Source organism: Emys orbicularis, chromosome 7 (assembly GCF_028017835.1).
Source record: "Emys orbicularis isolate rEmyOrb1 chromosome 7, rEmyOrb1.hap1, whole genome shotgun sequence".
Lineage (NCBI taxonomy): Eukaryota > Metazoa > Chordata > Testudines > Emydidae > Emys > Emys orbicularis.
This window is the reverse complement of record NC_088689.1, coordinates 16,727,847-16,750,851: the sequence shown is the minus strand read 5'-3', so window position 1 is coordinate 16,750,851 and position 23,005 is coordinate 16,727,847. Positions and strand designations below refer to the sequence as shown.

At 42.5% G+C, this 23,005-nt stretch overlaps 1 protein-coding gene across 2 annotated transcripts; it reads left to right on the top strand.

The window, feature by feature from the left end:
- The first annotated feature begins 2,650 nt into the window (after positions 1-2,650).
- SFXN4 (sideroflexin 4) lies at positions 2,651-22,007 on the top strand. Of its 2 annotated transcripts, XM_065407987.1 has the most exons (14): positions 2,651-2,749; positions 3,710-3,775; positions 8,871-8,945; positions 10,957-10,983; positions 11,076-11,130; positions 11,919-11,944; positions 13,254-13,307; positions 13,393-13,458; positions 13,565-13,645; positions 14,783-14,870; positions 16,409-16,524; positions 17,286-17,371; positions 19,471-19,588; positions 21,876-22,007. In XM_065407987.1, the coding sequence occupies exons 1-14, from the start codon at positions 2,711-2,713 to the stop codon at positions 21,951-21,953; spliced, it is 975 nt and encodes a 324-aa protein (XP_065264059.1). In that variant the 5' UTR covers positions 2,651-2,710; the 3' UTR covers positions 21,954-22,007. The 2 variants fall into 2 exon arrangements, with proteins under 2 accessions (XP_065264059.1, XP_065264060.1); XM_065407988.1 differs by lacking the exon at positions 13,565-13,645.
- Positions 22,008-23,005: the final 998 nt, after the last annotated feature.

The window sequence follows — 23,005 nt, the reverse complement described above, 5'->3', positions numbered from 1 at the left end:
GCATTGTGTGCAATCCCATTGACTTCAAATCAGTGATCTTTGTTTAAATATCAAAATTTTCAAGATAGGAAAAAAATCTCTACTTCGGGTGTATTCTCAGTTGCCAGAACAGGCATATGGTGAGTCACAGCTGGGTCTCACTGCTGGGTAAATTGGAAGTAATTATGTCTTCTCTAGTTCAACTATAAACCCTTTGTGGCAAGGACTTTCTTACTATGTGTTTCTACAAAACCTGCAATGGGCCCTGATAGTGTTGGGTCTTTTGGGCACTACTGTAATGCAAATACTAAATAATCCTTAGTACTTGATTATACTATACATTTTACATATACTATATGTGTTCTCTCCCCTGCTTTTTTATGACCACCAATTTGGCTATCACTGCTTCGGGCTTGTCTACACTACAGCACGGGGTCAATCTAAGATACGCAACTTTAGCTACGTGAATAACATAGCTGAAGTCGACGTACTTAGATCTACTTACTGCGGTGTCTTCACTGCGGTAAGTCGACAGCTGACGCTCTCCTGTCGACTCCGCTTGTGCATCTCGTTCTGGTGGAGTACCGGAGTCGACGGGAGAGCGCTCAGCAGTTGATTTATCGCGGCTATACTAGACATGATAAATCAACCCCCCGGCTGGATCAATTGCTGCCTGCCGATCCAGTGGGTAGCGTAGACAAGCCCTTAGATTCCCCCCCCCCCCCCCCCCCCCAGAAATACTGTCTGCTGTAGGATAGTGGACACTTGTTTCTAGTGGTCTTAAAAGCTGTGTGAACAGATACCATGACAGGAGCAGTACCTTTTTTTCTTTTCTTTTTGAGTTATAAACAAATGTCTTCCATGGAAGGGATTTTCTTTAAATTAGTCCATTATTCTCCCCACCACATTCTGCTGTTTCCCTAAAATCAATTAATATTAGACCACAAAATTAGCGAAGAAACTGAAAAGTAATTTCAGCAGTTCCTGGGCCAATGTGGTGAACCTTTAATCCATAACAGAAGCTAGAGGATTAAAATTGCTGGCATGAAGAGTGCTGGCAGCCCCTCACATAACAGGGAAGTTCACAGCGCAAAAGGATGCTTATAATGTATTAGTTTAATCCAAAATTTAAACCTTAACTGACTAATTTAACTAAAAGGCAGCAGACATGAACAACGCAAATAAGTTCAGTATAAAAAACCAAGCAGACTTGAATCTGGTATTTTGCTGTACGTTTTTCAACTTTGTCTATGTCGGGGTTCCTTCCCCACTCTGAACTCTGGGGTACAGATGTGGGGACCCGCATGAAAGACTCCCTAAGCTTATTTTTACCAACTTAGGTTAAAAACTTTCCCAAGGCACAAATTCCACCTTGAACGGTATGCTGCCACCACCACGTGAATTAAACAAACATTCCGGGAGGGCCACTTGGAGCCCTATCTTCCCCAAATATCCCCCCAAGCCCCTACACCCTGTTTCCTGGGGAGGCCTCAGAATAATATCCTCACCAATTAGTACAGGTGAACACAGACCCAAACCCTTGGATCTTAAGAACAATGAAAAATCAATCAGGTTCTTAAAAGAAGTACTTTAATTAAAGAAAAAGTAAAATAATTACCTCTAAAATCAGGATGGTAAGTACTTTACAGAATAACAAAAGACTCAAGAACATAGAGGATCTCCCCTCTAGGCAAAACCTTAAAGTTACAAACCCAGGGATAAACCTCCCTCTTCCTACAAAGGAAATCACAAGCCAAAATAAAAGTAAGCTAACGCATTCCTTCACTAATACTTACTAATAATAATGGAGTTGGATTGCTTGCTTTCTTGATCTGTCTCCGGCAAAAGCCACAGAACAGACAGACAAAGCCTCCCACTCCCCCAGATTTGAAAGTATCTTGTCCCCTTATTGGTCGTTTTGGTCAGGTGTCAGCTAGCTTACCTGAGCTGCTTAACCCTTTACAGGTAAAAGAGGAATTAACCCTTTACAGGGTAAAGAGGGATTTTATGCTACCCTTAGCTGTATGTTTATGACAGTCTATTTAAAAATAAACCCTGGAAGGCATTTGTGTACAAATAATAAATAAGATAGAGCCAGTTATTACTAGGTTCCCTAACCAGGAATTGGGATACCCAGGGGGTCAGTGCAAGGGCCATCTCGTGAGCATTGGGGAGGGCAGTTGGTTATGTTTTGGGAGTGTTCTATTATTTTTGCCTCTTGTAAAAGGGGCAATGATCCTTTTTTTTTTAATTAAATGGTGCCAGAGTCAGGGTTCCCCCCCTTCCCCCCAAATGGGTTTAGGAGAACTAAGCATCCAACTTCCTTTATAATTCAGAATGAATGAGGTGCCCATCTCCCCATGGTCCTTTAGAAAATCCCCCCCTGTCTGTGTAAATTGGGGTGGGGGGTACCCCTGGGCACAGAGAATTAACCTAGGGCTGGGGTCGAAGGAAGGGGCTGTCTCTGGCCATGCAGCTGCTTGAGAGGCGGCTTTCCCTCGTTTCAGCTGCTCTAGCCATTTCTATCACTGTTTCTACGTGCATCCAGCTACTGCGGTGAAAGGCAGCTCAGGAACCCGAGCCGCGGCGACCACCCCCCAGCAGGACTAGAGCTAAGCGGCCTGCGCCCGCCAGGAACGGGGAAAGGAGAGCGGCTGCCGGGAGTGTGCAGCCGCCGGAGCCTCCCCGCGGCAGGACCTTTTCCGGCGCGGCACAGCTGCTGCTCAGCCTCATGGACGTGAACTTGCAATTCTGGAGCACGGAGGGCAAAGTATGGAGCGGGAGAGCCCTGCCCGGGGAGCGGGGCCGCGGGGTTTCAGGGGTGCAGCGAGGGGGCATTTCTGGCGGGGCGGCCGGGAGCAGGACATTGATCGTATCGGGTCATGCCAGAGCCTGTGGCTGGGCGTGGGGTGGGAGCGCGGGTTCAGCCATGCTCACCGTGGCCCTGCGGGAAGGAGACTTCCCCCTGCAATTACCCTGTTCTGCTCCCGCCAGCGCTGAAGGTCGCAGGCCTCCCCAGACATGCCCCCTTGCCCTAGGACAGGGGAAGGGGCCGCCCTGAGGCTGGGTGCACATCCTTCCCTGCACACCCTGATCTGCCTGTGCAACCAGCCAGTTTTACAGCTGTGCTTTAGGGTGACCAGCCCTCCCCATATTAGGGGCTTTGTCTTATGTATGTAACTGTTGTACCCCATTAAAAAGTGTGTCACGGTTTTTCACACTTGCTATCTGGTCACCCTAGCTTTAGATTATGAGATTCATTGGTGGCTTTTGTCTCCTTTTTGGTTTATCCAGCGCCCCTAACCCGTGATGTCCCTCCATGGTGCACAGTTGAACTGCTAGAGATGCCATACCTACTGCTTCCCAAATGAAGTGGGAAGGAACATAACCATTGCCAAGTTCCGGGGCATTTCTCCCCAGGGTCTTAGCAAGCAGACTTGGTTTGTTGCTAGTTTTATGAGCTCAAAGGCAACCCCAGTTTTCTCGTGGATAAAAGTTTTGCTCACTATGGCTAAGACGAAAAGTGGCTCTTAGCTTGTGAATGTCATTCTGGCTATCAGATTATAACAAAAAATAGGGGATTGCTATTGCTAGTGGAAAATAAAAAAGAGTTGACAAAACAAAGAAGTAGACAGAGATTCTTGGTTTCTTTCCGTTAGCTACAGAAAAGCGTTAATTAAGCTGAACTGCAAAATATTTGTACAGTTTCCTTAATGTATATTTTTATTAGTCTTTTTTCCAAAGATTTCTTCACTGGGCAGATATTTTAGACCCTACAGTCTTACTGAATTCTAATGTAAGTACTTTACCTCTTTTTACAAAACTACAGTTTAACAGTTGTACCTTTGCACATGACTTGAATGTGTGGGTGATGTGAAGTGAGAAGTGTAAGCACAGGCTGTTCTGCTCTAGACTCAAAGGATCCGAAGGAGCAAATCCCAACAGTGTTGACTCATCTCTTCCTTACTCTAACATAGATAAAATGCATTTCATAAGGTTTACTGTGATAAGCCCTTACAGTTGGGGTGTCCACGTTAGATATTCAATATCCCACAACAGTTATTGTAGGAAACTAGGAGTTTCTTTGCTGTCCAGCATACTTCTATCCCCTCCTCAGTGTTGCAGCTGCACTGACGTTCAGGCTCTTGCACGGCAGCCATATAATCTGAAAAATTCCAATTAAAAATATACTGTGTTGCGCCTTCCTACAAATTCTGCCTTTAGTGTTATCGATTAGAATCTACTTAGACTTTGGCAGTATAATATGGCAGTTCATGTTTCTGTGAAATTTACGAGGCCTGAACTTAGGGGCCACAAAAGTGAAGGAATACTAGCCCTGCCCCATGCCAGGAACAGTACAAGAAGGTGCACTTTAAACTTCTGTGCATCTCTGCAGTTCGTTTCCACTACGGGTCTGTCTAAGGGCCATCTCCCCCACCTGCTCTTTGAGCTGTTCCACTGCCTGGAATCTCTGAAGTGCTGCCTGCTGCAGCCCTGCCCCCGACAGGCTTGTGAAGAGGTCTTCAGAGGCCCCCCTATGGCTGTCCTACACAATGTCTGCAATGAGGGAATTCTTACCCAGCTGGTTTTTAGGGCCCCTTTATGCGACATCAAAGGGCAGGGGGGAATTCCACGCTGAGGGTAGATTCTCAGCTGGTGTAAATTGCCATACTTCCATTGAAGTTCATGGCCTTTCATCACTGGAAACCAGGTCCAATAAGGATTATTCATGTATGTAAGGTTTCAGAGTAGCAGCCGTGTTAGTCTGTATCCGCAAAAAGAACAGGAGTACTTGTGGCACAAGTACTCCTGTTCTTTTTTCATGTATGTAAGTGTTTTATTAATGAGGTAAGCCCCAGTGAAATCAGTGTGGCTACTTGTGTGGGTAAATACACCTCTATCCCGATATAATGCGACCCAATATAACACGAATTCGAATATAACGCGGTAAAGCAATGCTCCAGGGGGGGCGGGGCTGTGCACTCCGGCGGATCAAAGCAAGTTCGATATAACACAGTTTCACCTATAACGCGGTAAGATTTTTTGGCTCCCGAGGACAGCGTTATATCAGGGTAGAGGTGTATTCTGAAGGTGTGGCTGTAACCCACTTCTTCCTCTGGTTGGAAATGTCTTTAAATCACAAGAAGTTCTAGAGCATTCTTAATATATTTCACTTCAGTAAATAAGATTACTTTTTGACGTTAGATTCAATGAACAGATTTTAAGGTGTAAATATTCAGGCGTAAAGGTATTTCATTAATTATATAGAAACTGTCACACAAACTTTTGTGGCAGAATTTTTCCCCCTCTGGTCTATTGATTCTTCTTCATTAGAATTTATCATGTATAGAGACAGTACATACAGCTGGGATATCTGCTACTATCTAGGCATTTTTGTCCGAAGCGATGGAAAGAAAATATTGCAGCCCTTTCTGTATATATTTTTGAAAACTTTAATTCACATTTTTAAGTGCAAACCACATTAAAGAAAACCCTGTGAATTATCTTGACTGTGACCAAAAATTGTTTATATACAAATTTTTCTCAAGACCTACAGGGTTACAGTTGAAGTACGAAGTAAGGCAGAGTGTTGCAAAGGGAGATGATATATATTCATGATGAAAAGTAAGGTCACCTAGCAGTTCTCTCCTAGAAGATCCTTGGAAAGTAGAGCCTCCAAAATTAGCGTCTAATATGTATACGATTCCTTTTCTTTATAAGTATATGTGTATTTTTCATAAAGTGGTTAGAGGCAAAAGGCATCCTTTCAAAATTTGAAGTTAAACCCTACTGAGGAAAATAGAAAGGAGCATAAACTCTGGCAAGTCAAGTGTAAAAGTATAATTAGGAAGTCCAAAAAATAATTTGAAGAGCAACTAGCCAAATACTCAAAAACTAACAGCAAAAAATTTAGTACATCAGAAAGAGGAAGCCTGCTAAACAATCAGTGGGGCCAGTGGATGGTCAAGGTGCTAAAGGAGCATTGGAGGAAGATAAGGCCAATGCAGAGTGAATTCTTTGCATCGGTCTTCACTGCAGAGGGTGTAAGGAAAGTTCCCAAACATGAGCCATTATTTTTAGGTGACAAATCTGAGGAACTGTCCCAGATTCAGGTGTCCATTAGAGGAGATTTTGGAAAAAAATAATAAATTAAACAATAAGTCCGCAGGACCAAATGGTATTCACTCAAGAATTCTGAAAGAACTCCAAATGTGAAATTGCAGAACTATTAACTGCGGTATGTAACCTATAATTTAAATCAGCTTCTGTACCAGATGACTGGAGGATAGCTAATGTGACGCCAATTTTTAAAAAAGCCTCCAGAGGTGATCCTGGCAAACACAGGCTAATAAGCCTAACTTCAGGACCAGGCAAATTGCTTGAAACTATAGTAAAGAACAGAATTATCAGATACATAGATGAACACAATTTGTTGGGGAAGAGTCAACACGGCTTTTCTAAAGGGAAATCATGCCTCACCAATCTATTAGAATTCTTTGAGGAGATCAACAAACGTGGACAAGGGTGATTCATTGGATAGTGTACTTGGACTTTCAGAAAGCCTTTGACAAGGTCCCTCACTAACGGCTCTTTAGCAAAGTAAGCAGTCATGGGGTAAGAAGTAAAGGTTCTCGCGTGGATCAGTAACTGGTTAAAAGATAGAAAACAAAGGGTAGCAAAAATGGTCAATTTTCAGAATGGAGAGAGGTAAATAGTGGTGTCCCCCAGGGATCAGTACTTGGACCAATGCTCAGAGGGGTAGCCGTGTTAGTCTGAATCTGTAAAAAGCAACAGAGGGTCCTGTGGTACCTTTAAGACTAACAGAAGTATTGGGAGCATAAGCTTTCGTGGGTAAGAACCTCACTTCTTGCATCTGAAGAAGTGAGGTTCTTACCCACGAAAGCTTATGCTCCCAATACTTCTGTTAGTCTTAAAGGTGCCACAGGACCCTCTGTTGCTTTGGACCAATGCTGTTCAACATATTCATAAATGATCTGGGAAAAGGGGTAAACAGTGAGGTGGCAAAATTTGCAGATGATACAAAAGTACTCAAGCTAGTTAACTCTTCGCAGTCTGCTTTGGACTTACAAAAGGATCTCACAAAACTGGGTGACTGGGCACCAAAATGGCAGATGAAATTAAATGTTGGTAAATGCAAAGTAATGCACGTTAGAAAACATAATCACAACTATACATACAAAATGATGGGATCTAAATTAGCTATTACCATTCAAGAAAGAGATCTTGGAGTCATTGTGGATATTTCTCTGAAAACATCGGCTCAATGTGCAGTGGCAGTCAAAAAAGCTAACAGAATGTTAGGAACCATTAGGAGAGCGATAGATAATAAAACAGAAAGTATCATAACGCCTCTATATAAAGCCATGGTACACCCACATCTTGAATACTGCATGCAAATCTGGTCGCCCCATCTCAAAAAAAGATAGAATAGAATTGGAAAAGGTACAGCGAAGGACAGCCAAATTGATTAGGGGACTGGAATAGCCAGGGCCGGCTCCAGGCACCAGCCTAGCAAGCTGGTGCTTGGGGCGGCACATGGAAGGGGGCGGCATGTCCGGCTCTTAGGCGGCGGGTCCCTCACTTCCTCTCGGCGGGAAGGACCTACCGCCGAATTGCCGCCGAAGAAGCAGTGGCTGTAGAGTCGTGGTGGAAGTGCCGCAGATCGTGATCGCGGCTTTTTTTTTTTTGGCTGCTTGAGGCGGCAAAAACCCTGGAGCCGACCCTGGGAATAGCTTCCGTATGAGGATAGATTAAAAAGACTGGGACTTTTCATCTTAGAAAAGAGATGATTAAGAGGGGATATGATAGAGGTCTATTAAAATCGTGACTGGTGTGCAGAAAGTGAATAAGCAATTGTTATTTAGTCCTTCACATAACACAAGAACTGGGGTCACCAAATGAAATTAATAGGCAGCAGGTTTAAAACAAACAAAAGGAAGTACTTCTTCACACAATGCACAGTCAACGTGTGGAATTCATTGCCAGGGGATGTTGTGACGGCCAAAACTATAACAGGGTTAAAAAAAGAGCTAAATAAGTTCATGGAGAATAGGTCCAGTAATGGTTATTAGCCAGGATGGTCAGGGATGCAACACCATGCTCTGAGTGTCCCTTGCCTGTGTTTGCCAGAAGCTGGGAGTGGACGACAGGGGATGGATCGTACGATGATTGCCTGTTCTGTTCATTCCCTTTGAAGCACTTGACATTGGCCACTGTTGGAAGACAGGAAACTGGGCTAGATGGACCATTGGTCTGACCTAGTACGGTCGTTCTTATGTTAAATTAAAAGTTCAACTGTAAGGGAAAGCTGTAAGGTCCAATACTTCATTTTAAACTTATTAAAGTTAAGATGCTGGAGGATCTGATGATATAGTGACTCGTATTTCCTTGGTTAACTGATCTATGTTATGTTTTCATTTAAAATTAGACATTCAGCTGCTTGTGAGGGAAAACAAAACAATGTATCTGGTGTGCAAGTTACTCAAGCCAGCAAACATGCACGTGCATAATTTTAACCAAGTAGTTCCATTGATTTCAGTGGGACTGTTCACATGCTTAAACTTAGGCACACGCATAAGTGTTTGCAGGTTTGCCACCTAAAATAACGCACTGGACCCGATAATGCTATAGATGGAGGGGTTGACATAAATTATGTGTGTGCGCATAATCTTGAGGTCACTGAACTGGTGTAGTCCAGATCAGCGTGTATGTGTAAAAGCGTATGAGCATGATGGTCTAATTTTGTATTTATAAGCACCAAGCCAGCACAGAAGGGCTGTTACAACAGAAGTTTTGGATGGAGGAGTGGGGATGGGAGGAAGGTATTGGAAAAGAATGACTGATCTTTATTTCTGGTTTTGTTTTTTTAGGAAACAATAGAAAAATCCAGATTACTCTTACAAACCAGTGCTCAGACTCTTCAAGAGCCTTTACAGGACAAAAAGGTATCTAACACATATCCTCTAATAAACTGTTGTTATGTATGTTTGTACATATCCCATTTGAAGTATTTGACTTTTCTTTTAGCAGCCTTATTTAGCTCTTGGAGCTTGGGGGTTTTGCCTGAGTGATGAATGAGGGTCCTTCTTGCTGGACTTCTAAAATGACTTCTTAGGAGCAGTTTATATATAAGAAGATTTTAGGAATGTCACTTTGTGTGTCACTCTGAAGCCTAAAATGCCTGAGTTGGTGTGAAGTGATAGAAACAGCTACAAGCATGGTTGAGAGCTCTTTTTGTTCAGAACATCACCAGGTTCAATCATCGCCTGGAATTGCAAACTGTTGCACTCAGTATTTAAGTTCTCAGCAACTGTTGGCATTTTTACATGCATGACTGCATGACTGATACCCGACTGCACAGATTTCAGCTACTAGTTGCTCTTACAGTAGAATCTTAGAGTTATGGATTGACTGGTCAACCACACACCTCATTTGGAACCAGAAGTACACAATCAGGCAGCAGCAGAGACACTCCCCCTCACCCCCCTCAAAAAAAGCAAATACAGTACTGTGTTAAATGTAAACTACTAAAAAAAAGGAAAGTTTAAAAAAAAAGATTTGACAAGGTAAAGAAACTGTTTCTGTGCTTGTTTAATTTAAATTAAGATGGTTAAAAGCAGCATTTTTCTTCTGCATAGTGAAGTTTCAAAGCTGTATTAAGTCAAGGTTCAGTTGTAAACTTTTGAAAGTAAAACCATGATGTTTTGTTCAGAGTCATGATCACTTCAGAGTTATGAACAACCTCCATTCCCAAGGTGTTCATAACTCTGAGGTTCTACTGTAATTAATTTGGACAGACTGTTTGCTGGACCCTAATGATTTGTTTAAGAGTTATACCTGAGCGTGTGTCTATTTGAGTACTTTATAATATTGCTTATGGAAAATAGAGGCTACATACTTCATGAATGAAAAAGCTGTCACGACTGTATTAGAAAAGGCAGGTGCTCAGAGAGTCTGAGATACATACGGGGCACACCAAAAAAAAAGCTTCAAAAAATCTGCATTACCACCGAGATTTTCAGTCTCTTATAAGCTGCTAGAAGAATTCTTAGGGTAGCTGCTGACCTTAATTTTGGACTCCAGTTCCATCATCCAAGAAAGTATTATTCATTAGTGCATCTTATTGGATCAGTTCTCTTAAAAACTGCCGGAGAATCATAGGAATCAGTCCTCTTGATAACTTAACACTTCTGCTCTCTCCCACAGCTCAGACATAGAGTCTGTACACTCCTGTCTGATGTGAACTATGCAAAATCTTTATTACATTTATTTTAAATCGTCGATGCTTCATTGTCACATGGGCTGCAGATGAACTGCCACTATTCCAGCTTGGTCTGTCCATCAGTTCTCATAAACTAAGCAGTGGCAGGCTTGGTCAATACTTGGATGGAAAACCTCCACAGAGAATCTTTCTGCAGGAAGTAGTACTGAACTGATGATTCATTAGGTGGAATTCTTTGGTTCATCACTGAATCACATGTCCCAGGCTGGTGTTAGATAGCGCTGTGTTGCTAGAGATGCTGTCTTTGGGATGAGATGTAAAATTAAGTCATGACCACTTGTAATTATTAAGATTTTCCTGGCCCTTTTTTGGAAGAGCTGGTGTGTTTAGACTTTACGCCAAATTAAGAGCTGGTTGCATTCTATCCTAAAATTCCATTGCTATTTCAGCTGTATTTTTACTCACTTTCTGACCTGATGGTTTTGTATGTTCTAATGCTGTTAGACAACAATAACATTTCAGGACAGAAATCAAATAAAATATTGTATTCAGTAGAAACTATGGGGGAATTTTAGGGAGAATATAATCAAACAGATGTGTGTGTGACATGCTATGTATAAATGTCAGTTATCGTTACAGAAAGATTATATAGAATAAACAAAGTTAAAATAAGATTTTAGCCATTAAACCTCTTCTGAAGTGCCATTGCTAATCTTATTTTCAAATCATGCTAGGTAAAAGAAGCCTGGAAGCTAAGTCTGGTGAGTTTATAAAAGATGTTGGAATTTGCTTCTCATATTTTTCATTTAGGCTGAGAGAGAGATGTGCTAACTTTCTTTTCTTTTTCTTTAAGTCCTCTGTGCACCCTGGTACTGGCGAGATAATTCCCCTTGTGTTTAGACCACCAGGTCAGTTGCTGTAATAGAAGCTTGCTGCACATTTTTGACAGGTTTCCAATGACTGAAACTCTTGGGGGCCCTTTTAGTTACAGAAAAATGAGGCCACCGTTATTCATGTTGGTTATATTTATCTCAGTTGACGACTATTCCCGTAATCCTTTGAAGAAAATTTATTTGTATACACCTTTCACATAGTTCATCTGCTCTGAGCAGTGTCTGCACTCCGACTCTCTAGGGGGAAATATACTGACCAGTCACTAGTTTTTGGCACCATATGAACAGTACCCAAATCTTTTAATGTATATTATGGTGCACTGGGTTTTCCCTTAATCCACACAGCTATGGTCTGACACAACCTGCTTTGCTCCAGACTGGTTGGAGTTCGTCTTGTGGGTAGAATCTGGTTGGGGTCAGGAAATATTAAGCCAGGATTACACAGAGTCTGGGTGAGACACAGATATACTTTCACGAAGGCTATTTATTAGTTACTTAATGTAACCTCTCACTTTTCTTATGCAAACCTTGTCACCACAGCTGTCTTTTGGGAGGAGTGAAATGAATTCCCTATGGAGCTCTGTTATGTAGCTTCCCATTAGCACTGTTGATGTGGACTGTTGCATTTTATGAGAGCAGTATCTTGGCGATGCTTCCACCTCCTGGTTGGGGAATGAGAGACAAAGGTCAAACCCCAGTGCTTTCTTTTGGACTAGTCATACGCGTTTCCTCTCCCCTCATCCCCAAGCCAACTACCTAGCCCCACAAATTGATTTACTAAAAAATGTTGTTTCTTCTTTTAGCTTTCCTGCCCTTAGCCACCCCACTGGTGAGTAATGATGAAAGATTGCAATGGGTCTATGTGTGTATTTTTAATTATCTAAATTTTCAGAAGTGATGAGTCATTTTAGGCGTCTCAATTTTTGGGTGCCAGATGTCGAGTTGGATACCCAAAAATCGAGACACGCCAAACCACTGGTTGCTTCGCTTTCCAAACATTCAAGAATGTCATTCACACGTGAAAGTCAATCATTCAAATGTCATCTGTCGAAATTCATGAGCCAGTTAGAACAAGGCCTGACTTTCCTATATTTACCCAGAATTGGATTTAGAGAAAGACACAGAAAGCCTCATACTCTGCTGCTTGGAACCAGAATATTATCTACTTGTAAATAAATTGCAGGGTGCCAGTGAAAATACACATGGGTGGAAAATAATTCTTGTAATAATGCCCCAAAGTTTACGTACTGGGTATATATGTCACAATTTGGGGAGCTTTAATAGATAGGGCTAGATTAAACCTGGGCATAAGCAAGTACCACTCCTCATTGACAAGAATTGTGTATTAAATCCAGTGTGTGTTGCATCTCTCTCTCCATGGATTTAGACTCCACTCATTTGATAACTGCTACATCTTGGTCAACATCATGGATTGAACTACAGATCTCCAGAACTAAAAGCATGACTCCTGACAGCTTGAGCCAAAGAGTCAAGCTCTGTAGCTGAGAGCTGTGACAGACCCGTAGCCTGTGGATCAGGGACAAGTAATGCACGCTGACCCCTGTGGTTACAGTTGCACCACTTATGCTATAGCTGAATTTGGTCCATAAATCTCAAAGTGTAGCAGCTGGAAAGTAAATCCTTAAGGATCAGGCCTGGGATCAAATTAGGCTTAGGATCTGTACCCTCCAACGAAGACTGAGTACCTGACTCTTGTTCTTCCTTGTTTCTAATATTTCTATGATCTGACTTCATTTGTTTCTCTTTGTATCCCACAGCTGTGAAGGTGTCTGTTATTCCTGGTGTGAGAGTGTATCACCCAGCTAGTCCCATACCCACTGTTTGAATGACTGTATTTCTCTTTTCTGTTAAATGGGAAAGTAAATATGCATCAATGTATGGAAGGGATATATGGCTTCTTGGGCCACTAAGGGCGAATGGGGGGTCCACAGCAAGAAACTACTGGTGTCTTTGCACAGCAGCTCCCCTAATAAGCCCCAATCTTGGCTGAGGCCTTTGGTGCTATTGTAAATAATAATTAATAATAAATCAGTCTCCTTCAAACTTAAATCAGCCACTGCTGTCCATAGGTCCCTGGATTCATTGAGACTAACTTTCCCTTGGTGTTTTCCTTTTAGATTTTTGCTAGTTTACTACCACACAGAGGAGCAAAGCAAGCATTGATTTGGCAGGTAACAACCATTTTCATTCTACAGTTATAAGTCTGTTACCCAAGATCCAAAAATACACTGTTGTTTACATTCTCCTTTTCTGCAGTTCCTATTTCATGCTTACACTGCTGGATTCACCATAGCAAATGGAAATGCTACAGCTAAAGCTGAAGTATGTGGGTTTTTTAAAATGATTATTATTTTTCAGTTGCATGATACCACTTTGAACATGAGCTGATGAAATTGAACTTACATAGTGTGTGTGTTCTGACTTTTAGGAAACTGCATTGCCACAAAAGCTGCCACAAAAGCAACTCCTTATGTGCACAGGTGCCATCTCTTATTCAGCATGTATGGGAGTACGTATTTGCATTATCTCAATAATTACTTTCTGATACTCTGGCTTGGGGGACTGATAATGGGATTGTCACAAGGCCTAGTACCCTCCAAGTCAGTTCTTCCAGAGCCCAAAGTCACCCTTTCTAGTTTCCTCCCAGTCCTGTTGGGTATAGAAGATTGCGACCTCTGTTGCTCTTGATCAGGAATGTAAGCCTTTACCTGTGCTATTTACTCATCTTCCTCTGAGGTTAGAATTTAGTAGCCTTTTTTCCTGCCACTATTAAATTCTGTTTTTATCATTCTCTATCTCTGTTAGTCTAGAAAATAGAGAAGAAACCATAGAATGAACATTGGTTCTACAAAACACAAACTAATTTAGCAGGTCATCGTGAATTATTACTAGTTAGGTTCTAGATCCAAGTTTTTAGCTCATACCTACCTTTATAACTGACTAAATTTCAATGCTCCAAGCCATGGTAAAGTTTTGGGTTTGAAGCTACGAACTTTGGGAATGTTCAGTTTGGGAGTTTTGGCCTCAGTCTATCATCGGATTCAAGGTTTTAGATGTATGGGGATTTCAAACTCCAGGGCTGTTCAATCACCAGTAAATTCAAGAACACAACAAGTATATCTAAGATTTATTGAATTACACTATAATGGGCAAAACTTCATGTTTGCATGGTGATATGTATTGCTAAGAAAACTTAAATGGTTTTAGTTCATTTTCTACACCTAGATACCTATAGTGTCTGGGTGCTTCATAAATATCTAGACAGATTGATCATGTATTTTTATTCCCACTCATAAGCTCTTTTAGTATCTGTTAATTTCACAGTTGACATTTTTATAGCACATGTGCTGATACTGAGTAGTACCAACTACTGTCCAGAATAGAATTATTAAATACCATTTTTCTTTGATAAAGATTTCATTTTCCCTTTTTTCTGTAAAACGTGTAATCACAAAAAAAACCAGTTATTAGAGAAAATTTGTTCTCCTTTAAATTGTTAAACCAGATTTCTTTTTTTAACAGCCTAGTTTTATCAAAAGCATTTAAAATACAAAGCCACAGGTTGTTTTCTTTTTCCAGTCTGTGGCCCAAATTTCATTATTGGTTTAATTATTAACAGAATATGTGTTTCTTCCAAATTTCTTAGGCATTTCCTTACTTTGTCATGACACAACATAGACTGAGTGGTCCTATGCAAACGTTCTTCAGAAAAATTTTACCCATTCCACTTCTTGGTGAGTAAAAGTAAATTGAAAACAAATAGCTGTGGATTTGTTCTTGTATCTGTTACAGCCCATGTGCTGCCGTCAATCTGCCTTTAGAACTTCTAAATCTTTATATAGAACCAAACCAGGATATAACCCTTAGTCTTCACCTGCTGCCTTCACTGGGTACTTTATTTTCTGCATGAAAGTTATATCTAGCTATTTTGCATTCTCTGTTTAAAGGTCAGTGCTATGAACTATCATAAAATCCTAGGGCATTCTCCTTACTTCCATATACAGGACATGCAGCCATATCTCTTGAGGAAATAAATTCCTGTGCATGGATATGCCACCATTTTTCTCCCATGTGTGACCTCTTTGTCAGTGAAGACATTATCTCTGCAGCCACTGTTGTGGAAAAAGTGAGACTCATTACAGCAGATTCTTGTCAACTTTGTAAGGCTATCAGGCTAAATTTGTCACTGGCGTAACTCCATTGAGGTCAGTGAAATTTCACCAGGGATGAACTTGGCCTGTAATTTAATGGCTGAAAGTTGCATTCATTACTGGCATGTTATTTCCTACCGCTATTAAAAGGAAGCGGCAACCTTTTTTAACTGAAATTTATAAGGTACAATAAATGTCATCCTGTCTGTTACATGGAATGTAACAGGGCACGTGGCTTCCCGAACGTGTTCTTCAGATCTGCTTAGAAGCCCACTTTTGATGGAATAAAAATGAAAATACTGAGAGTCCGGATCTCCTGAGTTCTACGTCAAGTGCTGACACTGACTCTCCTCCCTTGGACTGGTCACTTAGACCTGTGTCTCCTCATCTGAAAACTTACTTAATGATAGGAATGTTGAAGGTAATTGGTGACTATTGGTCTTAGTGTTTGAAACAAATTGTGCTGACAACTTTATTGAACAGCCCTTCAAAAAGTTAATGAAAAGATAAACCTAACATTTCAAAAACGGCTAACTTCCTAGCACTTCCCTGGTATGTTTGGCCCATGCTGCTGTTCACAGTCCTTCAGTCACCTTCAGAGTTGAGGGCTTATTTTTGGTAAGAGTTTTGTTATGACAGCTGAGGCAGGAAACCCATTGGACTCTCAACTCCTCATATTCTGTATCCCCTTGTGTCATTAGCCTAGGATCACAAAACTTTTTTCAGTGATAGACACTACATTGGATATTTTAAGACAATGGACTGCTAAGTCCAGAAGGGAAATGAAATATTCTTGTTATGTACTAGGTGAATGGGGGTTGCTCTGAATTAAAGCATTGAGGCACATTATTTGAGGTATGCAGCTGGGGAGCGAAGTACATAATTGAGTTCTGTTGATCTTATCACTGAGCAGTGTGCAGCTTAATGCAGAGGGCAGCGGACTGAGACTTGGGATACCTACGTTCAATTCCTATCAAGTACAACTTGCGGAGTTCATCCCAGTATATCACTGGAATTTTAAAATGTGCATTAATTATAAATGTCCTAATAATGAATTGGTAAAATCTAATTGGGGCAAAACAACTTTAAAAAACAAACCCAAAACCTTTTTACTTTTACAGCCTGCCTGAGTGTATTTAATGTGATGATTGTCCGAGGAACTGAGTATGAGAATGGAATTGAAGTTATGGACAAGAATGGCAAGGTCATAGGAGTGTCACAAAAAGCTGGGCTGAAGGTAGGCAAACCAAGATATGTTCATGCTGGTTTGTTTTCCCTCCCAACAAAAAGCTGGACTTAGTATTGAGAATAGAGTGAATTAACTGTACTGGAGCCAGGAACTTCTGTGTTTTAATCCAAGCTTATCCACCAATTTGATCTGTGGACTTGGACAAATTCCTTTAAACCAGGTTGGGCCAAAACCCTGGCTTTGTGCAGGTTTACAGGGGATAGAGCCCCCCTTGATCCCAATGCATCCGGTGCAATGGCCAGCCTCAGTGGCACAAGCACAGGCATTTCTTCCTTCCTTCTAACCCTAGTGGTGCAAACCACCACAAAAGAAGCGAGAAGGCTGCATGTGGGTTGGGGATGCAGGAGATGGGTCACTTTGAGTCAATGAGAGCAGATGAAGCTCAGTACCTTTAAAAGGCTACTTTTGCAAGGCTGAACTAGTTTAAAATAACTTCCATGTCAGATGAGCTGTATAATACATCAGTGGGAACCTCCCTATTTTTGAGATAACACAGAATCCACAACTGGTATACTCACCACTTGAAAGAGTTTCGTTTCCCTTTTAGAAAGAAATCCTACCACAAATGTTGACCCTTCACTTAACTGTTGCACGAAATCCTAGCGTGGTATAGCACCTAAGAAAATGGGGTCCTGGTCCATGACTGGCTATGGTAATACAAATCATAAGTTACCAAGACTAAAAGCAAAGCTGCAGAAGCGCAGAGCTGGAGCGTCAGGTAGCTCTAACTTGAATCACATTTTTCGTAGGCAGTACAAGACACAGCTTTATCAAGAGCAGCCTTGTTTGGGACAGCAGTAATTATTCCAGAGTCTCTTCTCTACTTCTTGAACCGGTAAGAGGTTCTACTACTGGGGGGTGTGGCTGTCAAGTTCTGGGGTGCAGTCCAGACCAGTGAGGGGTTGTGTCACTGCCTGCCCTGCAACTTTGGGCGCCTCACAACGCTTTGCTGCTGCAGCTCCCAACCTGGGGCACTCACCTCCAGGCTACAGGTCACACCCTGAGTCTGTGTATAGCTGTAGCGCTGGTCTAACCGTTCTGACCCCAGCAGCCTGTCAGCAACACACCATTCACAGTCTGGCTTCCACTAGCCTTGGTTACTATTTGCAGCGTGACCCCAACAAACTCCCAGTCCCAGATTTTCCCCAAAACATGTGTTCTGTACTGTCCAGCCCTCTCCTGTACGGTTCAGATATTGAAGGTCCGTTGCCTCTGTAAAGGGTCAATATTCAACAGTTTGCTGCTATAAGTGGAGTCACCAAACAGATCAGTTTAAACACAACACTGGATTGGTTTAGATTAATAATAAAACAGTTTTATTAACAAAAGAAAATAGAATTTTAAGTGAATTCAAGTATCCGGTATTAAAGTCAGAAATGGTTACAAGAGAAATAAAGATAAAATGCTTTCTAGTAGCTAAAACTTGACAAGCTAGACTTGGCTCAAGGTAAAATCCTTACCACATGTTCCCAGCAATATGGCTGACCAAATTATCAGGTCAGGATCTCTTTTCCCCCTCCCACTCCCCAGAGTCCAAGGGATGGTTCCTTTGTCTTCTTAGGTGAAGAGAATAGAGATCCCTTGGGGTTTTCTGCCTCTTCTTTTATAGTCCAGTTAACCAGTTAGGGGGGAGGGATAGCTCAGTGGTTTGAGCATTAGCCTGCTAAACCCAGGGTTGTGAGTTCAATCCTTGAGGGATCTGGGGCAAAATCAGTACTTGGTCCTGCTAGTGAAGGCAGGAGGCTGGACTCAATGACCTTTCAGGGTCCCTTCCACTTCTATGAGATAGTTATATCTCCGTATTATAACCTTTGAAGTGGATTCTTCTGAGGGTTGCCCCTCGAAGCAAAGTTTATTCAAAAAGTAAAGAAGGCACCATGGAGTCTGGTGGTGAAGGAGGCTCCGTGCTCTTCCTTCTCACCTGTGTTTGCTGAAATGCAAATTTGGTTTGTCTGTTGCCATCTCCTCTCTCTCTCTCCTGTCTCAAGGACCCTGTTTACTACTTATATGTAAATTGAGGTAAACACACATTTCTTCGTCCAAGATACTTCTGCCTGGGCAGGGCTGTGTGGTTTTGACAATGTTCTAAAAACATTATACAGGGAGATTTCATAATTTTACATATAATGTTGCTACTTAAAATTCACCATGATATTAATGACCAGTAAGTTGTTAGTTTTCAAATGATACCTCACAAGACACATTTTGTACAAAGATTATTACAATAGGGTGTGAATACCGAGGTGCTTTCAGTCACAGTGGAGAGGGCATTAGAATCCTTATTGACTATTCTGACTTCATTGCTTGCTTCTATTTTTCTGCTTGAGTTTTTCTTGTATTGCTACAGTGTAGGCTTGCACTATAGACTATGCCAAGGAAAGAATTTAAGTGAACTGAGAAGCTATACCAGAAGGATCCTTGGGTGGGGTTCCTACGCGCTAATGTAACATAATTAATAAAAACATCCTGCTGTTTAATAACTGTGTACAATGTCAAAGTATCATGCTTCCAAGAACTGGCTAAATAGAACAGCAACAGACAAAATGATCCAAGAAAAAAATCTGAATTAAAGGACTGAGGCATTTCAAACCCATAATGGTACCTTCTGTTTTCCCTTTAAGTGTTGTTGCTTATGTCCCAATCCTGCATTGTCATCCATATGTGGACAATAATGCAGGATCTGGGCTCAAAATAATAGTAAAGAAGACCACGCACATGGTAGGGAGCAAGGGAATAGCAAGAACCTAAGTTATATAATAAAGAAAACACCAGCAAGGAATGTAAAATTATTTCACTTACTATAGCATGATAGCTTTAATTTTCCCCTGTAAAATAGTATTTAACATCCTTTGTTTCATTAGCGATTCTGGTTTGACAGTTAAGCATGTCAGGTCTACCTTGAACAATAATTTATTTTCCCAACTCTTTTGACAGCACAAACTTTTTACTCAGAAATCCACATGCTTTGACCCCACTGAGACTGCTTATGACTGTTTCAGCATTGGGTGCGTTGCTACCAGTTTCATTCAGTGTATTCCCGCAGTTGGGAGAGGTATGTCAATTTATCCAAACTCTGTTCTTCCTGTTCTCTAGATAACTTTTTAGGACTGATTGCCATGTGGAACATCTGCCATGTGTCTACTGCCAACACTTTAAGATGAGATAGCAATAATCAGCAGGATTAAAATTACTACAGTACTAAAAGTGGATCAGTGGTTTTAAATTGTGATGCTGCTTGTCAGATTCCGTGGGGCACAGACTCAGTGTACAATTAATTTGTGTTGAGAGTAGTTACCATATGTACCTCATTCAAATTAGTCATCTCAATGCACCATGGTAAGCTAAAGCAAACAATGAAGCTGCACTCCTGGAGTTCTTTGTGATTGGGGGGGGGGGGGAAACCTAGCAGGGGAGTTTTGGTTTTTCCAGTCCTGGACTTGGCAAGGGTGCTCTTGAGAGGCTTACTTATCATGACAGTCCTTTTTTCCTCAAACCGAAAGCCAGTATATCATATCAAACAAGCAAATCAAAGGGTGGGTTACACTCTCTTCCTTAGAACTCCCTGAGTTTCCCCTGTTCCAAATAAAGGGAGATGTTTAAATCAGTACCTCACTCTCCTCCCAGCATGCCTTCTCAGACTCTTAACTAGTCCCAGCAACCTTGGAAACTAGACGCCCAGCAGTCCCGGGAGTGTCAATCGAGTACCTTGGAACTCCAGTCTTACGCCCTAAACAAAGAGAGTAGTCTGGGATTCCTTCCAAGATCATTTTCTCTCCCTCAACAACCCTGTTTGAGGAACTCTTCCAGAAAACCCTAACATGGGATGATACAGATCCAGGAAGAGTCCCTTACTAATGTTAAAGGTCTAGTGTACCCTGTTACATCTTTTACAGTGACATAGGTAGACTAGAGTTGATGGAATTTCTGAAATCGTGTGATGAAAGTACAAGTGGCTTGTTCCTTTTTCCTCTTTATGATTTGCTTACCACATAGAGGAAGTTACCAGTTATAGTATAAGAGCCACCCAAAGTATATCAAATGGCAACTGCCTGATTCTCAAAGTTGGAGATTATACTGTGGTCTAGATCAGGGGTGGGCTAAATTTTTGGCCCGAGGGCCATATCTGGATGGGGAAATTGCTTGCAGGGCCATGAATGTAGGGCTGGAGCAGGGGGTTGGGGGTGCAGGAGGGAGTGTGGGGTGTGAGAAGGGGTGCGGTGTGCAGGAAGGGGCTCAGGGCAAGGGGTTGGGGCAGAGGAGGGGAGCGGGATGTACGAGGGGGCTCAGGGAAGGGGGTTGGGGTACAGCAGAGGGCGCAGAGTGCAGGAGGGGGCTCAGGGTAGTGGTGCAGGGAAGGGTGCGGAGTGCGGGAGAGGGCTCAGGGCAGGGGTTTGGGGTGCAGGCAGGGGGTTCAGGGCAGGGAGTTGGGGTGCAGGGTGCAGTAGGGGGTTCAGGAAAGGGGGTTGGGGTGCAGGGTGTGTTGGGGTTGGGGTGCAGGCAGGGGGCTCATAGCAGGGAGTTGGGGTGCAGGCAGAGGGCTCAGGGCAGGGACTTGGGGTTCAGGTTGTGGCAGGGGGTTGGGGTGCAGGCAGAGGGCTCAGGGCAGGGACTTGAGGTACAGGAGGGGTGCGGGGTGCAGGCAGGGGACTCAGAGCAGGGAGTTGGGGTGCAGGAGGGGTTCGGGCTCCAGTCTGGCGCTGCTTACCTGGAGCGGCTCTGGGGTAGCAGCGGTGCGCACCAGGGCCAGGGCAGGCTCCCTGCCTGCCTGTCCTGGCCCCGTCCCTGCGCCGCTCCAAGAAGCGTCTGGCACCGCACCATGTCCCTGCGGCCCCTAGGGGGTGGGGGAGCAGAGAGCTTTGCGCGCTGCCCTTGCCTGTGGGTACCTCCCCCGAAGCTCCCATTGGCCGCGGTTCTCTGTTTCCAGCCAATGGGAACTTCGGGGGAGGTACCCACAGGCAAGGGCAGCGCGCAAAGCTCTCTGCCTCCCCTGCCCCAGGGGCTGAAGGGACATGGTGCCGGCCGCTTCCTGGAGCGGTGTGGGGCCCACGGGGGTGACAATCTCGCGGGCCGGATCCAAAGCCCTGAGGGGCCGGATCTGGCCCACAGGCCATAGTTTGCCCACCCCTGGTCTAGATAATGCAGTTCTTTAAATGTGGGGAAGATAACTTAAAAAAAAATAGCAGCCAAAAATCACACCTCATTCAGTCTTGTTTTTAATTACACTTTATTACATGTTTTAAGTTATGTAAAGTTTGGTGTAGATATAGCTTTGACTTCTATGTGTTAGGACCCAAAGTAACACTAGTGACGTAAGTCTAATCCTCTTGTTTATATTTCAGATAAAACGAGATGACCTTGAAAAAGAGATTTTGTCATCCACAGAAGAAACTGAGCTTTTTTACAACAGGGGAGTTTAGGAAATGGCTTTAACTTTTAAGTGTGCTTTTGATTAAACTGAATTTGTTCATCCATACAAGGCTTCAAACCTAAATCAATGTGTCTAATGTATTTTCGAATAATGAAGTTGGGGGGGGGGGGGGGGCTTCAGACCGGGCTTGGAACAGTACATTTTTAAATGGACAGACTAATCTAAACCATCTGCAAGATTCCCCATACAATCCTGTGTGTGAAAATAGCTTAATAATGCCTATACTTTACATGTGATTAACTCCAGAAAGAGAAAAATATTGTATAACTGTACCCATCAGAAACATCCAGCATTCTGTACTTTCTCTCAAGGCAATGTGGTTGATTCCCTACTTATTAAAACCTATAACTACATATTACTTAAAAGGCTTTATTTTCCCATTGTTCCTGCTTTTGAAATACAACACAGGGAAGATGACTGGTAAAAGGATAAACGTCAGTGGGGGGGAGAAGGAAGGTGTTTTCCCTTCTTACAAAGCTTTTAATGCTGCTTCACACTTAGTGACTGAGGTAGCAATGTAGTATTAATATTTTCATCTGGGGAGGTGACTTTGAGCCCAGGATGTAGGGTGAGAACAAGATTATCCCCACAAAACGTAGAAGGCAATAGACTTGATCAAGGGATAAGTGACATATGGGAGTCACGTTGGGTTTACTGGTTAATGAAATGATTTTAAAACAGTACAACCCTGATGGTAACACAACTTTGCTTAAACTTAATTGGGAAGATGTTCAGGTAGAGGGTGTCCAGAAACAAACTACAGAACCAACCTCAGGAACTTCCCCTGAAATTCACTCTTCAGATGAAAGTTTTGAGGCCTGATTCAAAAGCCACTGAAATCAAAGGGAGTCTTTTCCCTTGACTTCAGTGCTCTTTGGGTCTGACCTGAAGAAGACAGCAGCTGTGGTTTTCTGATCTTACGGTGAGAGGAGTTAGAAATAAATCTTTGTTGCTACAGAGTGACTGTATTCATCCAAATTAGCTTGCATGTGAAAACCGCTCCAGAGAAGAGAATGAAGGCACATTTCCTGCATTATTATT

Excerpts from the sequence above, each read along its gene's own strand:
- SFXN4 (XM_065407987.1), top strand. The coding sequence starts at position 2,711 with ATGGACGTGAACTTGCAATTCTGGAGCACGGAGGGCAAA. Across the intron at positions 8,946-10,956 it reads AGCCTTTACAGGACAAAAAG|GTAAAAGAAGCCTGGAAGCT; the intron begins GTATCTAACACA and ends AAATCATGCTAG. Across the intron at positions 13,646-14,782 it reads CTTATTCAGCATGTATGGGA|GCATTTCCTTACTTTGTCAT; the intron begins GTACGTATTTGC and ends CAAATTTCTTAG.